Below are 21,615 nucleotides of genomic sequence, written 5' to 3'. Positions count from 1 at the left end.
TCACTGAAAAGACTGAGCAAATAAAATATACTTTCAAATTCAGATTTTTAAAATAGTTTAGAGCAATTTGGGGTTCACAGAAAAATTGAGGAGAAGCTAAAGAGAGTTCCCTGCCTCAACACATTCACGACTTCCTCAACTATCAGCATCCCCGACCTGAGCCTTAAACACTTGGTCCAATCAATGAACCTACATTTACACATCAGTGATACCCATCAAGGTTCACTCTTGCTGTTGTACATTTTATAAATTTTGACCTAGGTATAGCAGTAGGTATCTGGTATTATTATTGTATCATATAGGGTAGTTTCACTGCCCTAAAAATACCAACTGTGATCTTAGGTAAGAAGTAATTTCAGCTTCCTGAGGTCCAGTTCATTCATCTACAAAATATAATAAAAATCTTTGTTTGCTCACTATGTAAGTCAGCTTTTTCATCTCTGTGACCAAATACCTGACAAGAACAACTTAGAGGTGAAAAAGTTTATTTGGGGCTCATGGTTTCAGAGGTCCCAGTCCAAGGTTGGCTGACCCCATAGCTTTGGGCCTGAGGTAAGACAGAACACCCTGGTGGAGGGAAGCTGTTCAGCTCAGGGCAGCCAAGAAGCAGAGAGAGAGAGAGAGAGAGGGAAAGAGAGGAAGGAGCCAGAGATAAGATATAGTTCCCAAAGGCATGCCTCCAGTGACCTATTTCCTCCAACCATGCTCCACCCGCCTACTTTTCCCACCACCTCCCAGTAGCCCATTCAGCTATCAATGGACTAATGAGATCAAAGCCCACACGACCCAACCACTTCCCAAAAGACCCTTCCAAGTGTTCAACACATGAGCCTTTGGGGGACATCCCAGGTCCATAACACTGACTGTGAATAAATGAGAGACATTATGCATGAGAAAAAGCCCGTGTAGATATATTGATAAACAGGTAGATACTAGATGATAAAGTAGATATACTAATATATATATATTTAACTTAGTACCCATAAAAGCAGATTGAAATTCTACGAAATTTGAGGAGGGACTCGAAAAAAGTAATTTTAAAGTTAATCTAGAAGAACGAGCATGTAATAATGCTGAACATTAAAAAGAATTATGAAGTATAATAAAATACTATTACAGAATACAGTTTAAAATATACACACACTCATGTATATCTAGTGTATAATAAAGTTGGCATCATAAATCACTAGGGAAAGAATAGTTTATTCAATAAATTTTGTTGGGACATTTGGCTAACCATTTGGCAAGGAGGAAATTTAATCTGTTCCTGAAATCATATAGCAAAATAAACTCCAGATGAGTTTATGTTTAAATGTAAAAAAGTGAATGAAACAAATGTTAGAAGAAAATAGAAGTGGGTGGGATGGCCATCAAAAGCAGAAGTTGTACACTTAAATAATGGCAACACCAAATGAATGCACTTGCAAACCACTGTAAACAACGGAGAAAGGCCAACAACAAGAGAATCTCAGGGATAACTGCAGAAATCAGAGTAGGGAAAGGATTGATATCTTTAGTACTGTGTATAAAGAAATTTTATAAATATCTCAGTAATAAGGATATAAGTATAAACTGTATGAACAAGTATATCACAGAACAAAGATTTTAAATGGTAATTAAAATGTTTGATTACAAGAGTACAAATTCAAGCAATAGCAACAGATAAATTCTTTTCAATTGTGAGAATGAGGAAAAGGAGGAGTTGGCTAACAGGGCCTGGTGAAAAGAAAGGTCAGCAGGTTTAAGATACAGGTGGGAACTGTCTTCTAGGCAGAGGGAACTACACGAGTAAAGTCAATAAGCTTTAGTCCACTTGGTATTGCTAAGACAAAATACCTGAGGTGAGGTACACTGCAAAGAAAAGAGGTTCATTTAACTTACAGTTCTGGAGACAGGTGGCTGCATCTGGTACAGATCAAATGCTACATCATAGCATGATGGATGGCCTTACGTGGCAAGAGCAGGTATGAGAGTGACAAGCAGGCATGAGTGGAAGAGCACATGTGTGAAAGAGGCTGAGGGGAGGTGCCAGGTTCATTTTTATAATAACCCACTCTTGAGAGATACAATCCAGTTCCTTGAGAGTGAGAACTCACTCCTGAGAGAAAAGCCTTAATTCCTCTTAAAGGGCCAGCACCTCTCAACACCGTCCTATTGAAAACCAAACCTCAGCATGTGTTTGGTGGAGACAAACCATATTCAAACCACAGCAAACAATACAGAGGAAATGTTCAAGGGTGCATTTGATTATTTTCTTGAGGTATATTATTGGTTTCCAGGACTTGGCCCCACCCCCTGCAAAAAGCAAAGCACCATACCATAATACAGTGCAAAAATACCTACTGCAGTAAAAGTAAAGAAATCAATCTATCAAAATTTGCGATTTCCCAGGAAATTCCCATCAGGAGAGAAGTTTGGGGGTTTGATCTTGTAGCATTGTTACTAAATTATGAAAAAATTATCCTAGTTTGAAGGAATGTGTTAAGCCCAAAGGCTGTGGGGGTAGACTAGACAACCCTTGAGTTGTGTTGGCTCAACTACACCACTTGGTGGGTCTTGTTATTTCATGACAGTGTTAAGAAGCTATAGGAGAACTCAGAGAACAAATGCCACTTATGAAAAAGCATGCCAAAAGTCTTCAAATATTTCCTTTTTGTCATAGAAAAAGTTTATATTTGCATCCATTGACTTAAAAAAAAACCCTGCAACTTCATAAACTTTTCTGAGGGTAGGAAATAGGAAGAAGAAAATGAGAATGGAGAAAACAAGTAAGAATAACTACAAGAACTCCCCTTTCCAGTCTCCCATCATTGGGCCCTGTGGGAAATGTCTGGGTGGAGGCACCATCATGCTAGACATCCCAGAGTCTGAGATGCAGTCAGTTCTCCAGCCAGGTTTCCGTGTGTGGCCACTAACAGACCTGTGTAGAAATAGCCTCTTCTATTTCCTTTCCAGTAGCAGAGATTTTGCTGCTTTTCTCCAAAATGGTTTACAATAACTCAGTTAACCTCCTGAAGTTTCATGTCATTACAACGTGAAACTCATTTGATTTTTCTACAAGGATCATGCCCCAGTTCCTCAACATTGGGATATGCTGTGTTTCCTAATAGCGGGTGTTTGTGTTCACAGTTCTGCCCCACCTTAGAAATTACAACTAGCTCTGAAAAGAGGCATTCAACGCTTTCTTGTTTATATTAGCAAAGACAAAGTGATCCTACATGTAGAAAGGATTCCTAATCTAAAGGGTATATTAAGAGTGTGTTAGTGGCCGTAACCGATTCACCCTCATCTCCATTCCCAGGGTTTATATTAAAGAACTCCCAAGGCTTTGCCTCTCCAAATCCAGCATGGCAGCATTGAGTGATTGCTGAAAGAGCAATTTCAAAAGCATAGTCTTGCAGAATCATTCTGGTCTTCTATGACATCTGCATAACCACCTTGAAGATTAAACGTGAGTCCTGCTACTATATAGCATATTGGGATGGATGCTCGCTGATTCCTCCAAGTGCAGGGGTGCTTCTTTCCCTGGGAAGCTCTCAGTCCCTTAGATGCTATTTGATGAATTGGTGGAAGATTCTTGCAACTTTTGCCATCTGGTATTGATTTACTCTCTTCATCTCAAACCCTTCCAAATTATTACTTTATTGGAAAGGGAAATAGGGATACCACAAATTGACAGATATTTCTAAAAAAGGCTGGCAGGAAGCCTTTTCCAACTATAGACTGCAGTGGTTCCCACCTGTCTCTCTCAGAGCATTTCCTTGCAGGAATACATTGGGATGGAGGCAGGATCGTTCCTGTTCTTTCCTCGTGTTCATTAAAAAACAGGAGCTGGGGTTGTGCTCAGTGGTAGAGTGCTTGCCTCGCATGTATGAGGTCCTGGGTTTGATCCTTAGCACCACATATAAATAAATAAAATAAAGATCCATTGACAACTAAAAAAATATATATTTTTTTAAAATCTGATACTCAAAATTGTCCCAGTGACCTAGTTCTGTGGGGTTTTCCTGCTGCATATTCTAAATGACAAGTGTCTACCCTAACATAGTGCATTGGGTCACTCATGGCGACGGATGAAGATGAACATTGAGCCTGGGCTCTAAGGAGAAGTAGAGCCCCAGAGGATGGTGAAGGGGTGAGCGATTTTCAAATCAAACAGGTTTATCTCCTATTTTGGTTACTGTTGACAAAAATCAATGGTGGTCTTGAAATACTAGTTAAGAAGGAGAAGAAAAAATGGTGATTATGCAAGTAACTCCCGAGACTCTCAATGGGGACACCAGGACTCCCCTGTAGATGCTGGGATTCTGCTGACACAGGTGAGGACAACATCTCAACCAGGGTAGGAAAGGCTGTGACATCTTGCTACCTTCAGGGGGCAGGGAAGAAGGCACTCTTTTAGTTGGTGAGGAATAAGGGCCTTTGTTTTTTTGGGATTGGCTTACTTCATTTAGCATGATATTCTCCCTCTCCATCCATTTACCTGCAAATGCCACAATTTTATTCTCTTTCAATGCTGAATAAAATGAAAAGTCATGCTCCATATGTACACAATGAATCAAAATGCATTCTGCTGTCATACATACGCAATTAGAATAAATTAAAAAAGATAAAAAGGCTCAGAGAGTGGACAACTTTAGAAGAAAATTTTGTGTTATGATGGGGGCAAATAGGGAGCTATGGGAAGGTTTTGGAACTTAGGATCCAGGGACCTTGCTTGTAACTCCCACTCTGCCTCTTACAGGCTGTGTGCGTCCTGACAAACCTTGTCCACATTCTAAGATCCAGTCTCAGCTTGAGGGAGGTTTGGATGTCAAGGTCTCCTTCAGGAATGATAATGCTATGACGTCACTGACACTGACTCAAAGGTCTAGTGCAAGGGTGTGGACTTGATGGGCCACTGAGAGGTTCTGATTGCTCGTGGAGTTTGCAAAAGTGTTGTTATCTTCAGTTGTGGGAATAGAAATACTTTCCCTGAGCTCATCAAGTCACGGCCCAATGGCCTTCTTTCAGCATCTTAACACATGCCGGACCCTTTCCTGACCATACAGCCTCTGCTTATGCTAGTCCCCCCATTCCACCCCTGCCCCCTGAATTTTATTTCACAAAGTCTGAATCTGGTGACTTTATCCTGAAGACTTTTGCTTAAATGTCACTTGCTCAGATTAGATTTGGTGCTCTGTCAACTATTCCCAGACTGCCCAGTCCTCTGTGTCAAACCATTTATCACAATTATAATTCCACTCTCGCTTAATTATATAATTTTCTTTTCCACCAGACTGGAGCTCCAGAAGGCTAGCAGCCATTTTCGGTCTCCTTCAATGTAATTTACTTCAATAGCTAACCCTGTGACAAGCACATATTAAACATGCAATAAACCTTTGTTATAGATTGAACCAGAGGGAGCAATAATCACTTTCCTTGAGTACCTGCATATTTCAGACCAACTGAGGTCTTGGATTTATCCACTCTCTTCCAAAAGAAACAGCCACCGTGGTAAGATATTTAGATGAATAACATCATTTGACGTTTCAGTTTGTATAGCACTTCCACTCCATTGGTGTGCGCTACAATCTAAGCTCCTCATAATGATTTCCAGAAGGCCCCAACTTTTCAAACATAGAGGATGAAGTCTGATGGATTGTGAGTTGCTCCCAAAAGTTAGTTAGAACTTTGTGGAACTTCTTCATTAACAGTGCTGAATTCATTCTCAGTTTGAAAGTGCATCTCCTTCTTCTGAACAGCAGCAACATATGACCCTCTAGGTTTGGAATAATCTAATGCAAGGTGACATGGGAAGTAAGTATGAAAAGCCACATGGCCAACTGAAAATGCTTAATTTTATGAATTTTTAGGTTTCAGTAACTTCACAATATTGCCTGCATGCAGGTTTGACATTTTTGGGGCTCTCTCTCCCCTGCCATAAAACACTCTGAGAACACTAAACACACTCTTCTGATTAATAAAGTAACACAGCTCACAGATACCAAAGGCTTCAGGGGACCAACTGCCCCAGTTTACCAGTGACTGAGGTTTTCTGGGAAGAGGGATATGAGGGTCCCCAGCTAACCAGGGTGGCTGGTTACCCTAGCACAGAGCACCGGCTGGAACCCCTCACCCCACACTTGGCTTCTAGTTCTAACCCTACCTGTGGGTTTGTCCTGCTCTTGGCAAGTTTAGAGAATCCTCTTTCCTCATCTGTAAAATGAGACCAATCAGGGGGAAGACTGATGGTCCTGTGGTGTCTGAAACAAATGACTCTCAGAAGTCTGTGCAGCAACAGCAAAGGTGGGGACAGTCTCACACTGCCGTTTGTAGCCTTGGAGGTCTTAGGGCCTTGTATTGTAGCACCAAAGAGTGGGGGGTCTCTGTGTCGGGAGAGGGGAGAAGTCACATGCAGGATGCTTCACCCACTCACTTAATCAGCCTCCTCCATGCCACAGTTTGATGGGTCAGCTAGTGTCCTTGTCACTCCCATTTTATAGGTGAGGACAGGAAAAAAAGAGAGTAAGTAAAATCATATGTGGGAGGTCCCCCAGCAGGCGAGCCAGTTTGTCAGACCAGGTAGGCCCACTCTCAGCAGGTGTCTCCTAATGGCCAAGATGAAAACAGGGGGCTTCTTTGGAGAGGGTTTGGACAGAAGCCCAATGGATCACAAGTTCCTTTTGTGCCAACTGATGCTGCTGAGTGGTACATGATCCTGTCCTATATCGCCAATAAAAAGAGCCCCAACCCCAGCCCCTGGCTGCTCAGGGCATACAGTCCAGCCCTGCACCCTGCAAAAGATCAAGTGCAGAAGAAAATTTAAGATGATCGAGTCTTTCACAAACAGCATGCACATTTTCCATCCAGAGTGTGATTTCCCCACAGTCGTGGCCAGGAGCGTGTGTAATTTAACAGGCTGAGCAGCCAGCAGGCAGAATCCTCGGGGTGGAAGGCTCCCCCGTGAGAATGCAGGAGGAAAGGCACAAAGGTTAGTCCCCTGGCAGGGAGAAGATAAGGCTGGGGGTGGAGAAGGAGAAAGGTAGAGTCAGCCAAAGGCAATAAACAGGCCTTTCACGAGGGCCTCAGAGCAACACTGGGGAGGAGAAAGAAATGAGCCCATTAAGAAATGAGAAGGGAAGGAAATGACTGCTTCAAGAATGTCTGGGGCACTAAACTATTTTACAAATACCTTTAGCAAAAGAATGAGAGAGGCCCTGTGTAAAGAGCAGGGGATCTGCCTCTACCTGATAGCCCCAGAGTTAACGCTAAGTGACAGCAGCTTGGAAAGCAAAATAACTTGTTGGCAGATGGGGTACCCAGACCCCTATGGGGACCATTTATCAAGCTGGTTCTTTTCTTAGGGGGAGAACATCATGGTGGCAGAAGCTCAGGTCTTGTGTTGGCGTGGCCATGTCGAATCTGGGTTTTCTTGCTAGACTCAGGCAATTATGGGATCTATGTGGAAGTTTTCTCACCTGTAACCTACAACTAAAAAGTGTACCTTCCTGTGCAGGCTACACAAGAGCATGGGCATCGCAATATATGGCACATAGTTGCATTTACAGGCTTACAAATCTCCTCCCCATAAAATACCAAACCCCCCAAATTGAAAGGGATTTAGAAACTTATTTGACAACAAGGACCATTCTAATCTAAATTCATTTGACCATCAAAGCTGACCTGAACTGATTCTTATATATTATATTCTTATTTTATATTTAGTGTAAATATTCATATATTTAGATGCAGAAATATGAATGTGTTTGATTAAGGGATTATACTCCAGGCCCCAATAGGGAATGTTATGGAGTATACAGTACATGCACATTCCTTCCCTGAAATCTAGAAACTTCTGAATCACTATTCAAAGGGTGTCAGAAAAGAGGTTAAGGATCTGTACCCTGGTGAATCTCAGATCTACCCTTTTCATTAGGAGCAACATAGCTCTTGCACAGAATCCTGACCTTGATAGCTCACAGAGAATCACCCTCACAAAATTTCCCCCCATTTCTATCAGGCCTTGGCTCTGTCAGTCCTGCTCAGGAAATGGCAACACGGAGACTAATTTATTAGCTGTTAATTTGTTATGCAATCACCCTGATCTCTGAGTTGCAAAAACCTAGTTGGAAGAGATAGAAATATAAAGTGATCACAATGACAAAAAAAAAAAAAAGCCAAACAGAAAACATGAGTTTCCTGAGAAGTTTCCAGAAGTCAGACAAAAGTTTAACAAAAACTTTTGTTCAATATAGAAGTTTAACAAAAAGCATGTTGCTTTTATTGAACATTAAGTTTTTTTGCTTCTATTGTGATTTAATTTCAGTTCCCTCTGAAGAAAAAAAAATAGCTTCAGTGGTCCGAAGCCAGGATTTTGAGCCTAAGGGAATAAGTAAACAGCAAGCCCCTGTGTCAGCAGCTTTCAGAGAACAAGGAGAAATTAAGATTAAGTTACAGCTGGAAATCGGAGCACACAGGTACTAGGCTGGAATATGGTCTGACTGGGGAGTCAGGATTTTGGAAGGTGAGCCAGGAGGGAATGGCAAGAGGGAGGTGACAGCCATGGAACCACACAGGGGTGGGATTGGTGGGGAGGAAGGAATGGGCATAAGGAGAGGCAGGACCATCTCTTCCAGCTTATCTGGGACTTCAAGCAAACAGATGAGTGAGTATCTGTGTGTGGTACACGTACATTAACTGCTCCACAGTCCCTCTCTCATGAAGTCCTCCTCCCCTTCCCCAGGAATCTACTGGAATACCCATGTTTCCTTCAGCCAAACCGAAGCAGGAAATGCATTCTCAACAACCCTGGTGTATCTCGGGCCTAGGACAGGGCTCAGATAACTGTTGTCCAAGATTATTTCTGACACAGTGCTGGGCCCTCACTCAAAATTGCTCAGGTACCTGCTAGAGGCAGGCTACCACAGCAGTTAAGAGTGTGGCCCCTGGAGTCCCTTTGCTGGAGTGTGAATTCCAACCCTGTATCACCCTGGTCAAGTGACTAACGATCTCTAAGTTCAGTTTCCCTGAAATGAAAATGGGATGAGCGCCATAGCAACCTACTCCTGGAATTTTGTGAGGGTCAGGTGAGACAGTTCCTGTCAAGCTGAAGATGGGAACTGGCTTATGATGACTTCTACATCTGCAGGTCAGTGCCTTCAGATTGGACAGTTCTAGGGCTCCCAAACAAGCCAGACAGCTTGTCATGTGTAGACATCCCCAATATCAGCTCAGATAATTGGGCCTTAAATTTTTAAAAAAGCATTTTATGTGGAAGTCTTCCTGGCCAAGAGCTGCTATTTGGAGATTTTGTTAGTTTCTTTATCATGTAAATCCTCACTCCCCAGATCTCTCAGCTAAGTAGCTCTGCCTCTTCCTACTCTCCCATTCAAGCAAACACACTCCTGGTTCCTTTTTCTATTCTTGATCCAGTGGTCAGTATGATAGTGAAATCAGAGTTTAGGATGAAACTTTTCTCTGCTTCTCCTGGCAGATGGGGTCTGCACAAGCTGTAGGCCTCTGCAACGGGAAGCCCATTTCAGTGTTAGCAGCTAATTACACCGAGGTCACAAAGGTTGCAGCTGACCCCAGCAGCTCATTGCCAATTTTTTTCCAGGTTTTTGTCTTGCAAATCCTAAGAATGAAATTCACGAACAATGGAACACAAGAGTGAGAGGTGTAGGATTTTTTCAAGTGTGGAGAACAGAAACAGAACTCTTGCAGGGAAAGAGAGGATCTGATAGCTCCTTGCTGCTTGAGTGTGCTAGTGTAGGGGTTTATATAGCGCATGGGTCAATGCTTTGGGGTCCAAATTTATGCTAATAAGATTCTGCAAAATATCAATGCTATTGGTTAACTCATGAATCTGAATTTTCCTCTATGCAGGTCTGGACACACTTGCATTTTCTTGCCCCTAGTAGGGTCAGGCCAGGCCACCATGGGATGACACATTGTCAGGCCCTGACTTGCCTTGGCCCTGGCTCATAGGGCCTCAGGCCTGTGGTAGCATGGTGGGCTCTGCAGGGTTATGGCCTGTGCTCACCCTGTGTTCCAGCCCACCTGGGCACCTCTGCTCCACAACTGCCTCTTGGTGGGGACCAGTGGGCCAGCCAACTGCTCACTGGCTGGGGAACCCGCTGACTGGGACAAGGACTCGGATTCAATAGTACCTTCATAGTCCCAACTGTGTGACTTCTGCTTTGTGGGGATCAACAGGTTAGGATGGGACTGTGTTTACAGGCAACATGTCTACAATGCCTGCCCTTTTGGGGTTCTCTTGAGACTTTAAAGTTTCGTTGACAGAAAGGCGTCTAGGAATCTTTTTTTTTCAACTTCAGATAAGAAATTCTGAAAGAGAGGCTCTATGATGAATACTCTTTAAATTTTGAAAAATGCTCATTTGCCTTTCCCTACTTTTTATTTACATAGTGATTTGTGCTGGGAGACATTTCTTCTGTTGTTAGAGCACTCTCCTTTATTTTATGCTTGCAGAGAAGTTACATCATCAAAAACGAAGGAGGGTTGCTATTTAAGAGGATTCAGAGTATGGCTGGGCCAGGATCTCTGCATCATCTGGGTCTTTGAAGCTGACCTTCAAAGTGTGGTCAAGAAAGAGCAAAAGGATTACTTAACATGGCCTTTGTCATCTCTGGGGAATATGGAAAGCTGAATACTAATTCTAAAAAGAGTTCTGAGTTACTTCAGTAAAATAAACACGAAGGATTAAAAAACAGGAGAAAAGAATTAGAAGATGGAACAGAACAGATTCATGGAACACAGATCACTATCCAGCACAGATAAGAAATTTCTTTAACTTTAACAATTACCCAAACCCCACCCAGAGATGGTTACATTTGTTAAGCATCTTGGTGAGCCAAGTATAGTGATGAGCACTGTGTGATATCATTCTACTGTCGGTCATATATGTTGGATAGTATGGCTGTGAGGACTTGCCTCAGACACAAGAGAAAGTTGAGGCTCAGAGAGGTTAAGGAGGCCAGCAATGGTGGAACCAAGATTCAGATCTAGGATCACTTCCAAAGCCAGTTGGAAGGGAACAGGAGTTCCTGTTCCCTTCTCAGTCATCACACTTTTTTAGGATTGAATATTTTAATCATAATAACGTATCAACAGTGATTGTGAAAATGGAACCTGGTTTTCCTTCTTCTTTTAAAATTATACTACCTCCTATTTGCTGATGGTTTTATATTCCCCAGTTTTATTGTTTTTGTTCATTTATTCCTTTGTTTATTCATTTACTCGTTTCTCCCTCACCCATAGAGGAAGAACGACTATAGTCACGTTCTTGAAGAATTTAAATGGAATATGTCAAAATTTGCTGTAGTGAAGTTCGTACAAAGTGTCGATTCATGCATTTTTACCAGAAAATAAGAGCAAAAAGAAATAAGGGAGGGGGAAATTCGGTTTAGAGACAAAAGGAAAGGAAGCTAGCTTACAAGTATAAGAGGCTGTTAAATAAAATGTGAGTCCATGGTGGTCAGCAGAGGACACCCATGTCGTTTGTACACTGCACTGTGAATTCCTGCAAAGAAAAGGAAAACATCTCAGTGTATAAGGTAGAGACCACTTTACTTTCTGTTTCTGATAACAAGGAAGTCAGAGTCTATTCCGTGTCCCCAAAAGATCTTTTGTGAAAGCCCTAATACTGTTCCTGAGGTTTTTCTGGGAGAGGGCTGAACTGGGTTATCGCATAGCCTGACTGAGAACTATGATAACTGTCTACAACTATTTAAAGGGTGTAAATGAAGGCTTAATTGCTTTAAAACATCTAAGAATCCACTTAGTTTACTAAAGACGCAATACAGTCTGGTGAGATATTTCAGAGCCTCAGATCCCCAGAAACTTTTATTTGAAAGTTGGGGGATAGAAGCCAGCTCATAAATGGGATTGAGCCCTAATGGAGACAGCCTTTGGGGACTCTGTCAGCAAGGAAGATGCAAAGCTGTGGAAGAGGCTGGTCTAATTATGGCCTCCCCACAAACCCTCACCAGGCAGGACAGTCATTAGCACTCCAGTGACAAGACAAAGTGCCACCACTTTTAGGCACACAGAGAAAGAGACTCAAGCTCAGGGGAGTGGGGTGATTATCCAGCTTGTGGACCAGCGACCTCATTCCATTTTGTTTCATTTCCTTCTTGACTCTGGCTGCCCCCCTTTCCTGTGGGTCTCTGTTGTTGAGAACTCCCCTGGAAAATGGGGTGGGGACCGAGTGGAAGCTCTCAGCAAAGTGACGCTGTGTTCCTTCTTGGCAACTCTAGAGAAAGGCTTTCTAGATTAATTTAGAACTCTTCAGGATGATGAAGTTGTTGAGGTTAAAGTTTCTTGGAAAAGCTTGTGGAAGTCACTTATCCAGATGGAAGGTCCCTAGTTAATGTGGATAATTGGATTTTGAAGATATATATACTAGTTTTGGGGCAGGGAATGTTGTTGCAGGGAAAAAAAAAGGAAATACAGGGAGAATTGTGTCAAAATTACTATCCAAGGTAAAGGCTAACTGTAGGGAGCTTAGATTTTTTAATGACCTGTAAGTGCCCTCAGAGACACGATATTCAAAGAAAAACAAAACAAATCTTCTGCAGCAGAAGGCACGGGCATGAGAACTTTCTTTTTGTCTTATCGAAGAGGTGCCTGATGAATCCTTCGCAAATTCCGGATGGCTAAGTCCTAAACCGAGAAGCAAAATATATTGGTGTCCAAATGTTACAATTGACCTTAAAAGGGGACATACGATTATTTAACATTTCTATAGGACTATATATTTGCCAAAAGATTTATAATCACTTGTTCCTTAATCTTCATAGCATCCCTCTAAGGCAGAATTTCCCATATAGGAACTGTGAGGCCTCAGGGATGGTGGAGGAATTCCAAGAGGGTCACGGGGATTGGAGCTGTAGTACTTCAAGCAGCTGTCTGGTGGCCATTGATTGCAAAGTGCTGGCTGGAGGAGGGATGTACAGGTTCCAGGCACCCAGCATTCCCTGGGCAAGCTGCCCTCAGAGACCTGAAGCCCTTGTCAGAACCAGGCCTGCTTCCCTACAGGAATCCTAGGATTGTTCCCATTCTCCTGTGCTTGCAAGTAGTGCCAGCTCAAGTTGAAGTTTCTGGGGAATGTGGCATAGTAGAGACTTTGGGGACCTGTGTTTGAATCTGAACTTTAGTCTTTGATTGCTTGGTGACTCTGGTAAATGTCTAACCCTCTCTGAGCCTTAAGTACTATATCTGAAAAATGTTGCGTAGTCATTCATGTTAGGCAGAGTTGTTATTAAGAGTGAAGAAGATGCCACTCACTTAGCACATTGTAAGCATGTGATGATGGCTAGTTATATATTCCCATTGTCTCTCCAGGAACTTCTTTGATGTGTCAGAAAATAAGTTCAAACAGCTTTTCATTTGAAGAGCTTTCCTCGGAATGTCTCTGATGAAAATAAATAGAAGACACATATGTACATAATAATAAAAATATATAACATCACAAATACTTCAACATGTAGCCCATGGACACTAGAAAGCTTAATAAATCTTGTACAGTTCTTGAATCACACTCTGGTTTNTAATTAGGATTTTAATAAAGTGAATCCAAAATGCAAGTCCCATTTGAAATTTATAATACAGAAGTAGTGATAAAGTGCGATACTTATTTGGTCTACAAAAACTAAGCCATTAAAGATAATGATGCTATGTACGTAAAAATGACTAAAGAGTAGTATGATTTTAATATAATTCATACTGAAAACATACCCATATGAATACAAATAATAAATGACTGAAATCTGTCTCTGTAGATACAAAATTTTAAATTTGGAATCATACTATTACACTCTATGCAAAGAATTGAAACTAAAGACTGGTGGTTTTTTAAAAAAAAAAAAAAGTAATTCAGTAAACAACTTACCAAAAGAACATTTAAAATGAAAAAGATATTTTCAGTTTAACATGGTAATACACAATTAATGACAGGATGAACTTTTCTTAATAAAACATCTATTCTTTCAAATAGATGTTTTATCAAATCTGCACAATGAATGGTCTTATATTTTTAAAATTTCTATGAAAATTAAGCTACTTTGAACTATTTCAGAGTGCAAAGTCACAGTAAACACAACCCCCTAGTGTTGATCTTTACTACCATACACTCTTAAACAAACCCCCAAACTAGAAATCTAGTACAAATCATTTCAGACTGAGTGGTTTAAATATAACATTTCAATTATAGTTTGGAGTGTGATTGATCACGTATTAGGGAACAGTCCTTTACACCAGCCACATTATTATTTGGTACTAGGAATTGAACCCAGGAGCACTTAACCACTTAGCCACATACCCACATCCCTTTTTTGAGACATGGTCTCACTAAGCTGCTTAGGGCCTAAGTTGTTTTGAACTTGCAATCTCTTGCCTCAGCCTCCAAAGTCCCTGGAATTATAGGCCAAGTATGTTCCAAGTATTACAAGAATGAAAAATAAGGAATGGGGGGGGTGGGAGTAATGTTTGTAAATTTTACCTTATTCATGCTGCATCTCAGGTTTGAATTATGATGTGATTATTATCTATGTAGTGTCTTTAATACAAAACCAAAAGTATTATCTTAAAATGGAAATCAAGGTCATCAAGGACTTATCCATCTAGTTCAATTAATTGATCTAAGTATTTTTTGTTTTGTATTATCTTTATGTTAACAGTAATTACGTCCCCCTTCCAACAACTCACTTATTCTAACTTGCAAGGTTTCAGAATGATAAACTCTTTCTGTTCATTCTTAAGAAGTATTCTACAGACCCCAAATACACAAAAGAATGTAAGAAAAACAATGAAAAATGAAAGACATCTCTTGTCGTTCTTAGAACTCAAGCTACACTCAAGAGACAATTCTTCTAAGTTTAGAAAGGAAGAAAAAAAAAAGAGGCAATATCAAAACCTCTTAAAATGTTAAAAGAAATTAGACTAGTTTAGTTTTCTTTAATATCTTCTTTAATAAGACATTACAGCACACAACTGAGGCCCCAGTGTGTCAATTAAACATGGGGATATCCATTTGAAGAGAATGGAAACAAGTTTAATCTTAACCCCGTTTCTTTTGGCAACTAATGTAAATACAGAATGGCAATTCTCTCAGTGTATTTTATCAAGTCTTTGAAGACACCATAACAGTTTTTAAATAAACTTTGCTGTTATCTGTTAAAGAATCTTCAAATTAAATAAACAAAGATATTTAAGACTTGGAATTTTTTTTCTTATAGCAGATTTAACCGAAAACACAAAAAGGGGATTGTACTAATAATCCCCATATTGAGAATTAATGTCTTATATAAGATCAATCCGACTATTTCCCTATCACTGAGATAGAGTTAAATATGGTGTCTTCAGCTGCTTATAAAAAAAAAGGGTTAAATACAAGAACAAAAAATTTTATTCTGAATTACAGTCAGTAAAACAAATGAAAAAAAATTTAAACCAAAATTTGTGAATGGGTTTTAAATGATTTGTTACTAAAAATAAACACACATATGCTCAAAGCACTTTCAAAAACTTATAAATTGTAATTTAACCAGAACTTCTACAATAACCACCACAAGAAATTAGGTAGAACTAATGTTCTGGCAATTGACATATTAGGAAACAACATTAAGTCTGAAACTTAGGAAATTAAATACATGAAACAAAAGAACTGTATTTTAAAAATAAGGGTCTAAGAATAGGAGTTGCTAAGAAACTATCAGCACTGGAGCTTTTCCTTGCAAACATCTTATTTTAAACTTACAGTGAAGACAAACAAGGTGGGCAGAGTATGTGGAGCTACAAAACAAATGCAGCAATGAGTTCCAGCAGAAGGAGGGAATGCATTTTGTAATCCACAGGATCAGATATGCGGCTCTAAGCAGTTAGCAGTAAATATTTTAGTGTTCTTCCTATTATGTTAATTTTAAAATTTAAACTGAGTTACAGCAGTTTCATTTGTACAAGTTAATAGTCAACAAAAGCAAATTAAAAGAACACTAAAGTTGAGTTTTCCTTAACTGGGTAGCATTTACTTTATCCAACTGAACAAAAGCACCTCCCATCCTTAATCCCCAAGATTGAGCATACTGGTTGATTTTAATACTTTTCTAGTTTGAATGGAAGTCATACTATAATACATGGTCTGATTTTAGGAACAACCAGAATGCTAATTCCTAAATTCAACGTTTCAATAGAGAGGATTCTGGGAATTAACCAATCACAAATAATTCCAATTCCTGTTAATGCAAAAATTCATTCATAAAATTGGCCAAATAATTAATAACTTCCTAAAACTCCTTCAAAAATTATGCTTCAATTTCAAATTAAAGAGCTTGAACAATTTGCAAATAAATCCACTATAATTTATAAAAAAATCTTTTTACCAGTTCACATTTGTTCCATCATATTTTCTATTAAACAATAGGACTAATGATTATTTTTGTTTTGACATATACTTCAGAAACTTATTTTTTAGAAGGGCTCACTGATAATCCAATTGTTTTTACAAATGTATTAGTTTTCTACAGGGTACCCCTGACTGGTAGCTATACCCAATCAATTCATACAGGAAATTTAAATTTGTCAATTCTAAGCATGTGAAATGATCATTGGGGGCATGATACTTAACTACAATATTCTAAGGCAGCAGATAAAGTCATTCTTTACCTAAATCATCAGCTGCCAACAAAATTACATGCACAATTTAAATGAATGAGTCTGCTTTAGTTTAAGGAACCTGCACTGAGCTGAGAAAGGGAGATAAAAGTTGTGTTTGTAATTCTAGCTGCTGAATTCATTAGATTTTTATAAGGCAAATAAGGAAAGTTAGAACAGAATCTGTAGAACCATTTATCCTGTGATGTTGTAAAATCAAAGTACTACTTTATTAGATGAGTTATTTTACACAATATGAACATCAATATAATTACAATTATAAAAAATTTTTTATAACAAGGATGGACTGATTTTCAGATTTCCAAATCAGAGTCAACTGTACATTTACACAGAATTGTCTTTGCATGAAGCCCAAAAGGAAACAGCATAAAAATGAGTGTTTCTGTAGCCCCTTTATTTTTGCTGATCAACAGTTTGTTAGAAAAGCAGCTGCAGGTTTGTTACCTAAGGTCTGAGACAGTAGAAGAGTCAAAGGTGTCATGAATTCACCTGTAAACAACTTTATGCCTGAACATCGGCCAATTCTGGAGGAAGCGGAGTCTTAGGATGCTTGCTTTCAAAGTGCTGCTTGAAGGTCTTAGGGTCTGGCATTTGTGTCCTACAGACAGTGCAGGTATATATTAAGGCAGCTTTGGCAGCAGCCTTTTGGTCGTGTCCTTGTTTCTTCTTTTGTCCAGCCTGCTTTTTGGCATTTTTTTGCTGAGACTGAATCTTCTGCTGTCCACGAGCCATATCCCGGCCGGGACAGTCTTGCGTCGGAGAGACCGCGCAGCGCGAGAGGGCCGGGGAAAGTCGCGGAGGGAAGGAAGGGGGAGCGCACCCAGCACCGCTTCGGCCTCCTCCACCCGCCAAAGAGGGGAAAGAGGAGAGCCAAGGATGGTAATCTTGAAAGAAAGAACAAGGCTCCTTGTCAGAGAAAACGCCCTTTTATTGAGGAACAGCTCTGCATATTTATAGAGCCGGGGGTGGTTTGACAGTTATGACAGTTTAACAGTTTAATGGTTTGACAGGTCATGGGGTGCTTTCTGATTGGTGGGTAAGGATCATGTGAGTCATCAGGGCTAGTCTGATTGGTGGGTAAAGATCATGTGAGCCAGCAGAGCTAGTCTGATTGGTGGGTAAGGATCATGGGAGCCATCAGGGCTAGTCTGATTGGTGGGTACAGATCATGTGAGCCAGCAGGGCTCACCATTGGATGGCTCTTCTCGGGGGATGGGGAAGTTAGTCTTTGGAGCCTGGGTGACTCCCAACAAACCTGGAAATAGAGATCACAATAGAGCAGCACGAAGAGACAGACTGTGCTGAGATCAAGTCAAGTAGCCACAGGATGGGATTGAGGGAAATTACATGGAGATGAATGAAGTTTTATAAAAGATTAGTAGGCCAACAATAAGTAAAACATACCTGAAAAAAATTGAAAATGTCATGACTGCACATATGATGTGATGCTACATCATGTACAATCAGAGAAATGAAAAGTTGTGCTACAATTAGGTACAATGAACCAAAATGCATTCTGCTGTCCTATATACCTAATTAAAATGAATAAATAAATTTTTTAAAAAATTGAAAATGTGAGTAGGAATACTACTTTAATAAATAAAAACTTAATTAAAAATAAATAAATAAAAACTTTAAAACTTTCCATATATTAAAGACAGGACTACTGAGATTGAAAGGGGCTAGTCTATTACAGGAAAAATTAATACAGAAGGATAAATATTAAGACCTATCCTAGAAAAGTTATTGAACTTTAAAGATATTTAAAAATATTTTTGACTCTGGTAGCAAGATCAAATTATCTTGGGGAAAAAATAGACTGATATTAAGTTTTGCCACAGCAGTACTCTTAGTAGGTAAAAAAGATTGGAATAATGTCTATGGTACATAACCAAATAATTTTATACTCAGTCAAACTACTGTCAAGTCAAAAATCAGAAAATAAAAATTTTGAATACACAGAAGCAGAAAATTTTAAGTCTCTTATATAAGATATTGGTTCCCTGTTCATTGTGTGTTTTAGTACAAATAGGCACAAAATTATATATATATAAAATTCTGTACTCTGAAAACAGGGAATATAATTGGCCAAGGATTCTTGCAATAATCACAAAAGTTGACCATATGCAAGTCCACAAAGAAAATGTCACTAAAAATTCTCAATATTAGAATAAGTACAGATATGCTTCTCTGATCACAAGTAATCCATTTGGAAATGGATAATAAAACTAGAAGAAAAAAATTGTGCCATAAAGAACTGTTAAAATACTCTTTCTTGTGTAAGTCTCTTGTTAGGAACAGATTTGAATAATATTTTTTAAATGAAAATAATTAAGCTACTATATACCCGAATCTATGGGATAGAGTTAAAGCAGAATTCTGGGGAAATTTTTAAAGGTTTAATATTTATATTAAGATAGGAGAAGAAAGTAAAGTACCTCATTGTAATTTTTTAAAGAATTTAACAAAAAATATAAATTATGTAGAAAATAACTTTAAAATGCTAATGAGAATAATTGGGGTAAAATGAAAGGGCATATACCATCTTCTTAAATAGGAAGACTTAAAGAAAAAAAAATGTAACTCTCCCTAAACAAAACTATTAATGGAATGTGAAGCCAATAAAAATACAGAATTTTTAAAAGCTCGATAATATATTACTAAAACTTATAAGAAAAACCAACAGACATTCCATTTATATTAGTAGTAGGCTGTGTTATTGAGATTAACCCTTCCATTGATAACAATGATAGTATACATAAAAATATTAAATAGAATTCTTCTTAAAGACATCAAAAAGCTGCCAAGGTATCGAGAAGTTACCAAAGGACTAGCTTTTCCCTGACTATGTTTTTTGATCAGGTTCTGATGAGTTGGCTGTAGTTTTAGTAGACTCAGGATGAAGAAGACAAAAGTCAAAGTCCAGAACTAACAGAGGGTGGAAAGGGGGTTCTCATAGGAGACTCTCCTCCCCTTCTCTTCTCAAGAGACTCTTACTCCTCATTAAGTTGGAACTCCTCGAAGGACCTCCTTGAACAACCTTGCTCTCAACCTTGCTCCCTTCTCCCTCCCAGGAGACCACAGGGAGAGTTACCTTGACACTACACTAAGCAAGGAAAGGAAGAGCAATTCTGTTCCTAACAGGATGTCACCAGTGAACCATTGGCCAGTAGCATTTGCATATATTTACAGTCCAAATACATGTCATTGGAATGGGTCAAGAGACTTCCAAATTAGCGTGCAAATTATAATTGAATATAAAATGGACAAAAGTTTTAAAGCATTTCATCAAAGTGGTAAAAAAGAAAAAAAGCTTGCTTCTAATCATAAAAAGATGTTCAATTCCATTCAGAGAAAGGGAAATGTGATCGAGTTGTGATATTAATTGAAAGTGGTTCCAAACCATAATGCCCCAAGCACCTTGCAGAAGCAAACTCTAATCATTTATGTAGGCAGACACTTTTATTCCTGGCCTCGGGGTTTTGTACAAAGGGTTTTTCAAAGGCAGTAAGCAATGTAGTTGAAGATTACCAAACACTGGAAAGTAAGGCATCATTTATTATTGCCAGCAAAATTAAACATAAATGGAGAGTCATGCAAATGCAGGTATTTGAATTACCAGACAGACTATAAATATGTATGATAATTTTATTTAAATAAGTAAAAAAATGAGCTTTAAAATACCTGCAAGAACTAGGAAACAGTAAAAAGTGACATGATAGTTTTTAAAAAGACTAAATAGAACTTCTAGATGTGAAAAATTCAGTAATAGAAATTGAGAAATTTGGGCTGGGGTTGTAGCTCAGTGATAGAGTGCTTGCTTAGCATGTATGAGGCACTGGGTTCAATTCTCAGCATTGCATATAAATAGATAAATAAATAAAGGTCCATTAACAACTTAAAAAAATAAAAAAAAAAGAAATTAAGGAGTGTGGCAGAAAATTAGACACAGTGGGAGAGAGAATTAAAAAGCTGAAGATAGCACAAATGAATAATACAGAACCATAGTGCAGAGAGGCAAAGAAATAAAAAATACAGTAAGAAAGATGAAAAAAGGTCACTCTTTTCCAAGAAAGCCTCTCTTCTATTTCAAAATTGTAATAGGTCTTTCAGAAAGTGAGCAGAGAAAAGAATGGAGTGGTCGATTGATGAAAGAATAATAGTAAATGGTAAAGATAAATGAAAAGAAATTCACATCAAGACACATCACAAGGGAACTGGAGAATGTGTAGACAAAGAGATCTTAAGAACAGCCACGTGGGTTTGGGGGTAGAGTGTGATGATTAATAAATAAGACTAACCTGACCAGATTTCAAATATAGTATGAAGTGATAATCAATTAAGAATTCATGGTATTGGCATACGGATAAATAGACCTACTTAAGAGAGTAAGAAGTCCAGAAATACTTCAATGATACATAGGAATTTAGGATATGACAAAAGTTGGCAGCTCAAATCATTAGGAAAAAGCTTATTCAAGAAATGACATTGAGAGGAGAAGATGGCCGCTGCGTACGGGGGTTGCTGAAGTGCTGAGCGTGGTGCTCAAAGCAGCGGCTTTAATAGAGATTTCGCACAGTCTGTTAGAGCTCCTTTCACCGTTAATCTGTAGCGGACCACTTTGCCAAGGAGCAGGAAGAACAAAGAAATCGAAAAAGAGACGCTTGGATGCTCAGAGCCGCGGGCGCTTTGCTCCCATCTGCTTCCTCTTTCGCTTCGCTCCGGGCGGAGAAGCTGAATGTGTAATCAGCAGTGGATTGTAAGTACGCGAGGCAAAGAAAGCTCAGTGCGCCACGCCTTTTTTTTCTTTTTTTTTTTTGAATATTTTTTATACAGGGAGAGTTTGTGGATTGGGATTGTTGGCGGGGCTGTGGTTTCTGTGCCGAAAATCCACTCCGCGGGAGCCGCCATTTGCTTTCTGCTTGCTGTCTTGATGGCTCT

General features: G+C 39.3%; 1 protein-coding gene across 1 annotated transcript; it reads right to left on the bottom strand.

Moving 5' to 3' along the window:
- Positions 1 to 16,859: 16,859 nt before the first annotated feature.
- Positions 16,860 to 17,551, bottom strand: LOC107139588 (zinc finger protein 706). The gene has a single exon (XM_015482489.2). The coding sequence runs from the start codon at positions 17,404 to 17,406 to the stop codon at positions 17,176 to 17,178; it is 231 nt and encodes a 76-aa protein (XP_015337975.1). The 5' UTR covers positions 17,407 to 17,551; the 3' UTR covers positions 16,860 to 17,175.
- Between the last annotated feature and the right edge of the window lie 4,064 nt (positions 17,552 to 21,615).

The sequence above is a fragment of the Marmota marmota genome, unplaced genomic scaffold (assembly GCF_001458135.2).
Source record: "Marmota marmota marmota unplaced genomic scaffold, marMar, whole genome shotgun sequence".
NCBI classification, from domain to species: domain Eukaryota; kingdom Metazoa; phylum Chordata; class Mammalia; order Rodentia; family Sciuridae; genus Marmota; species Marmota marmota.
Note: the sequence above shows the minus strand (reverse complement) of the source record. Positions and strands in the feature narration are given on the sequence as shown.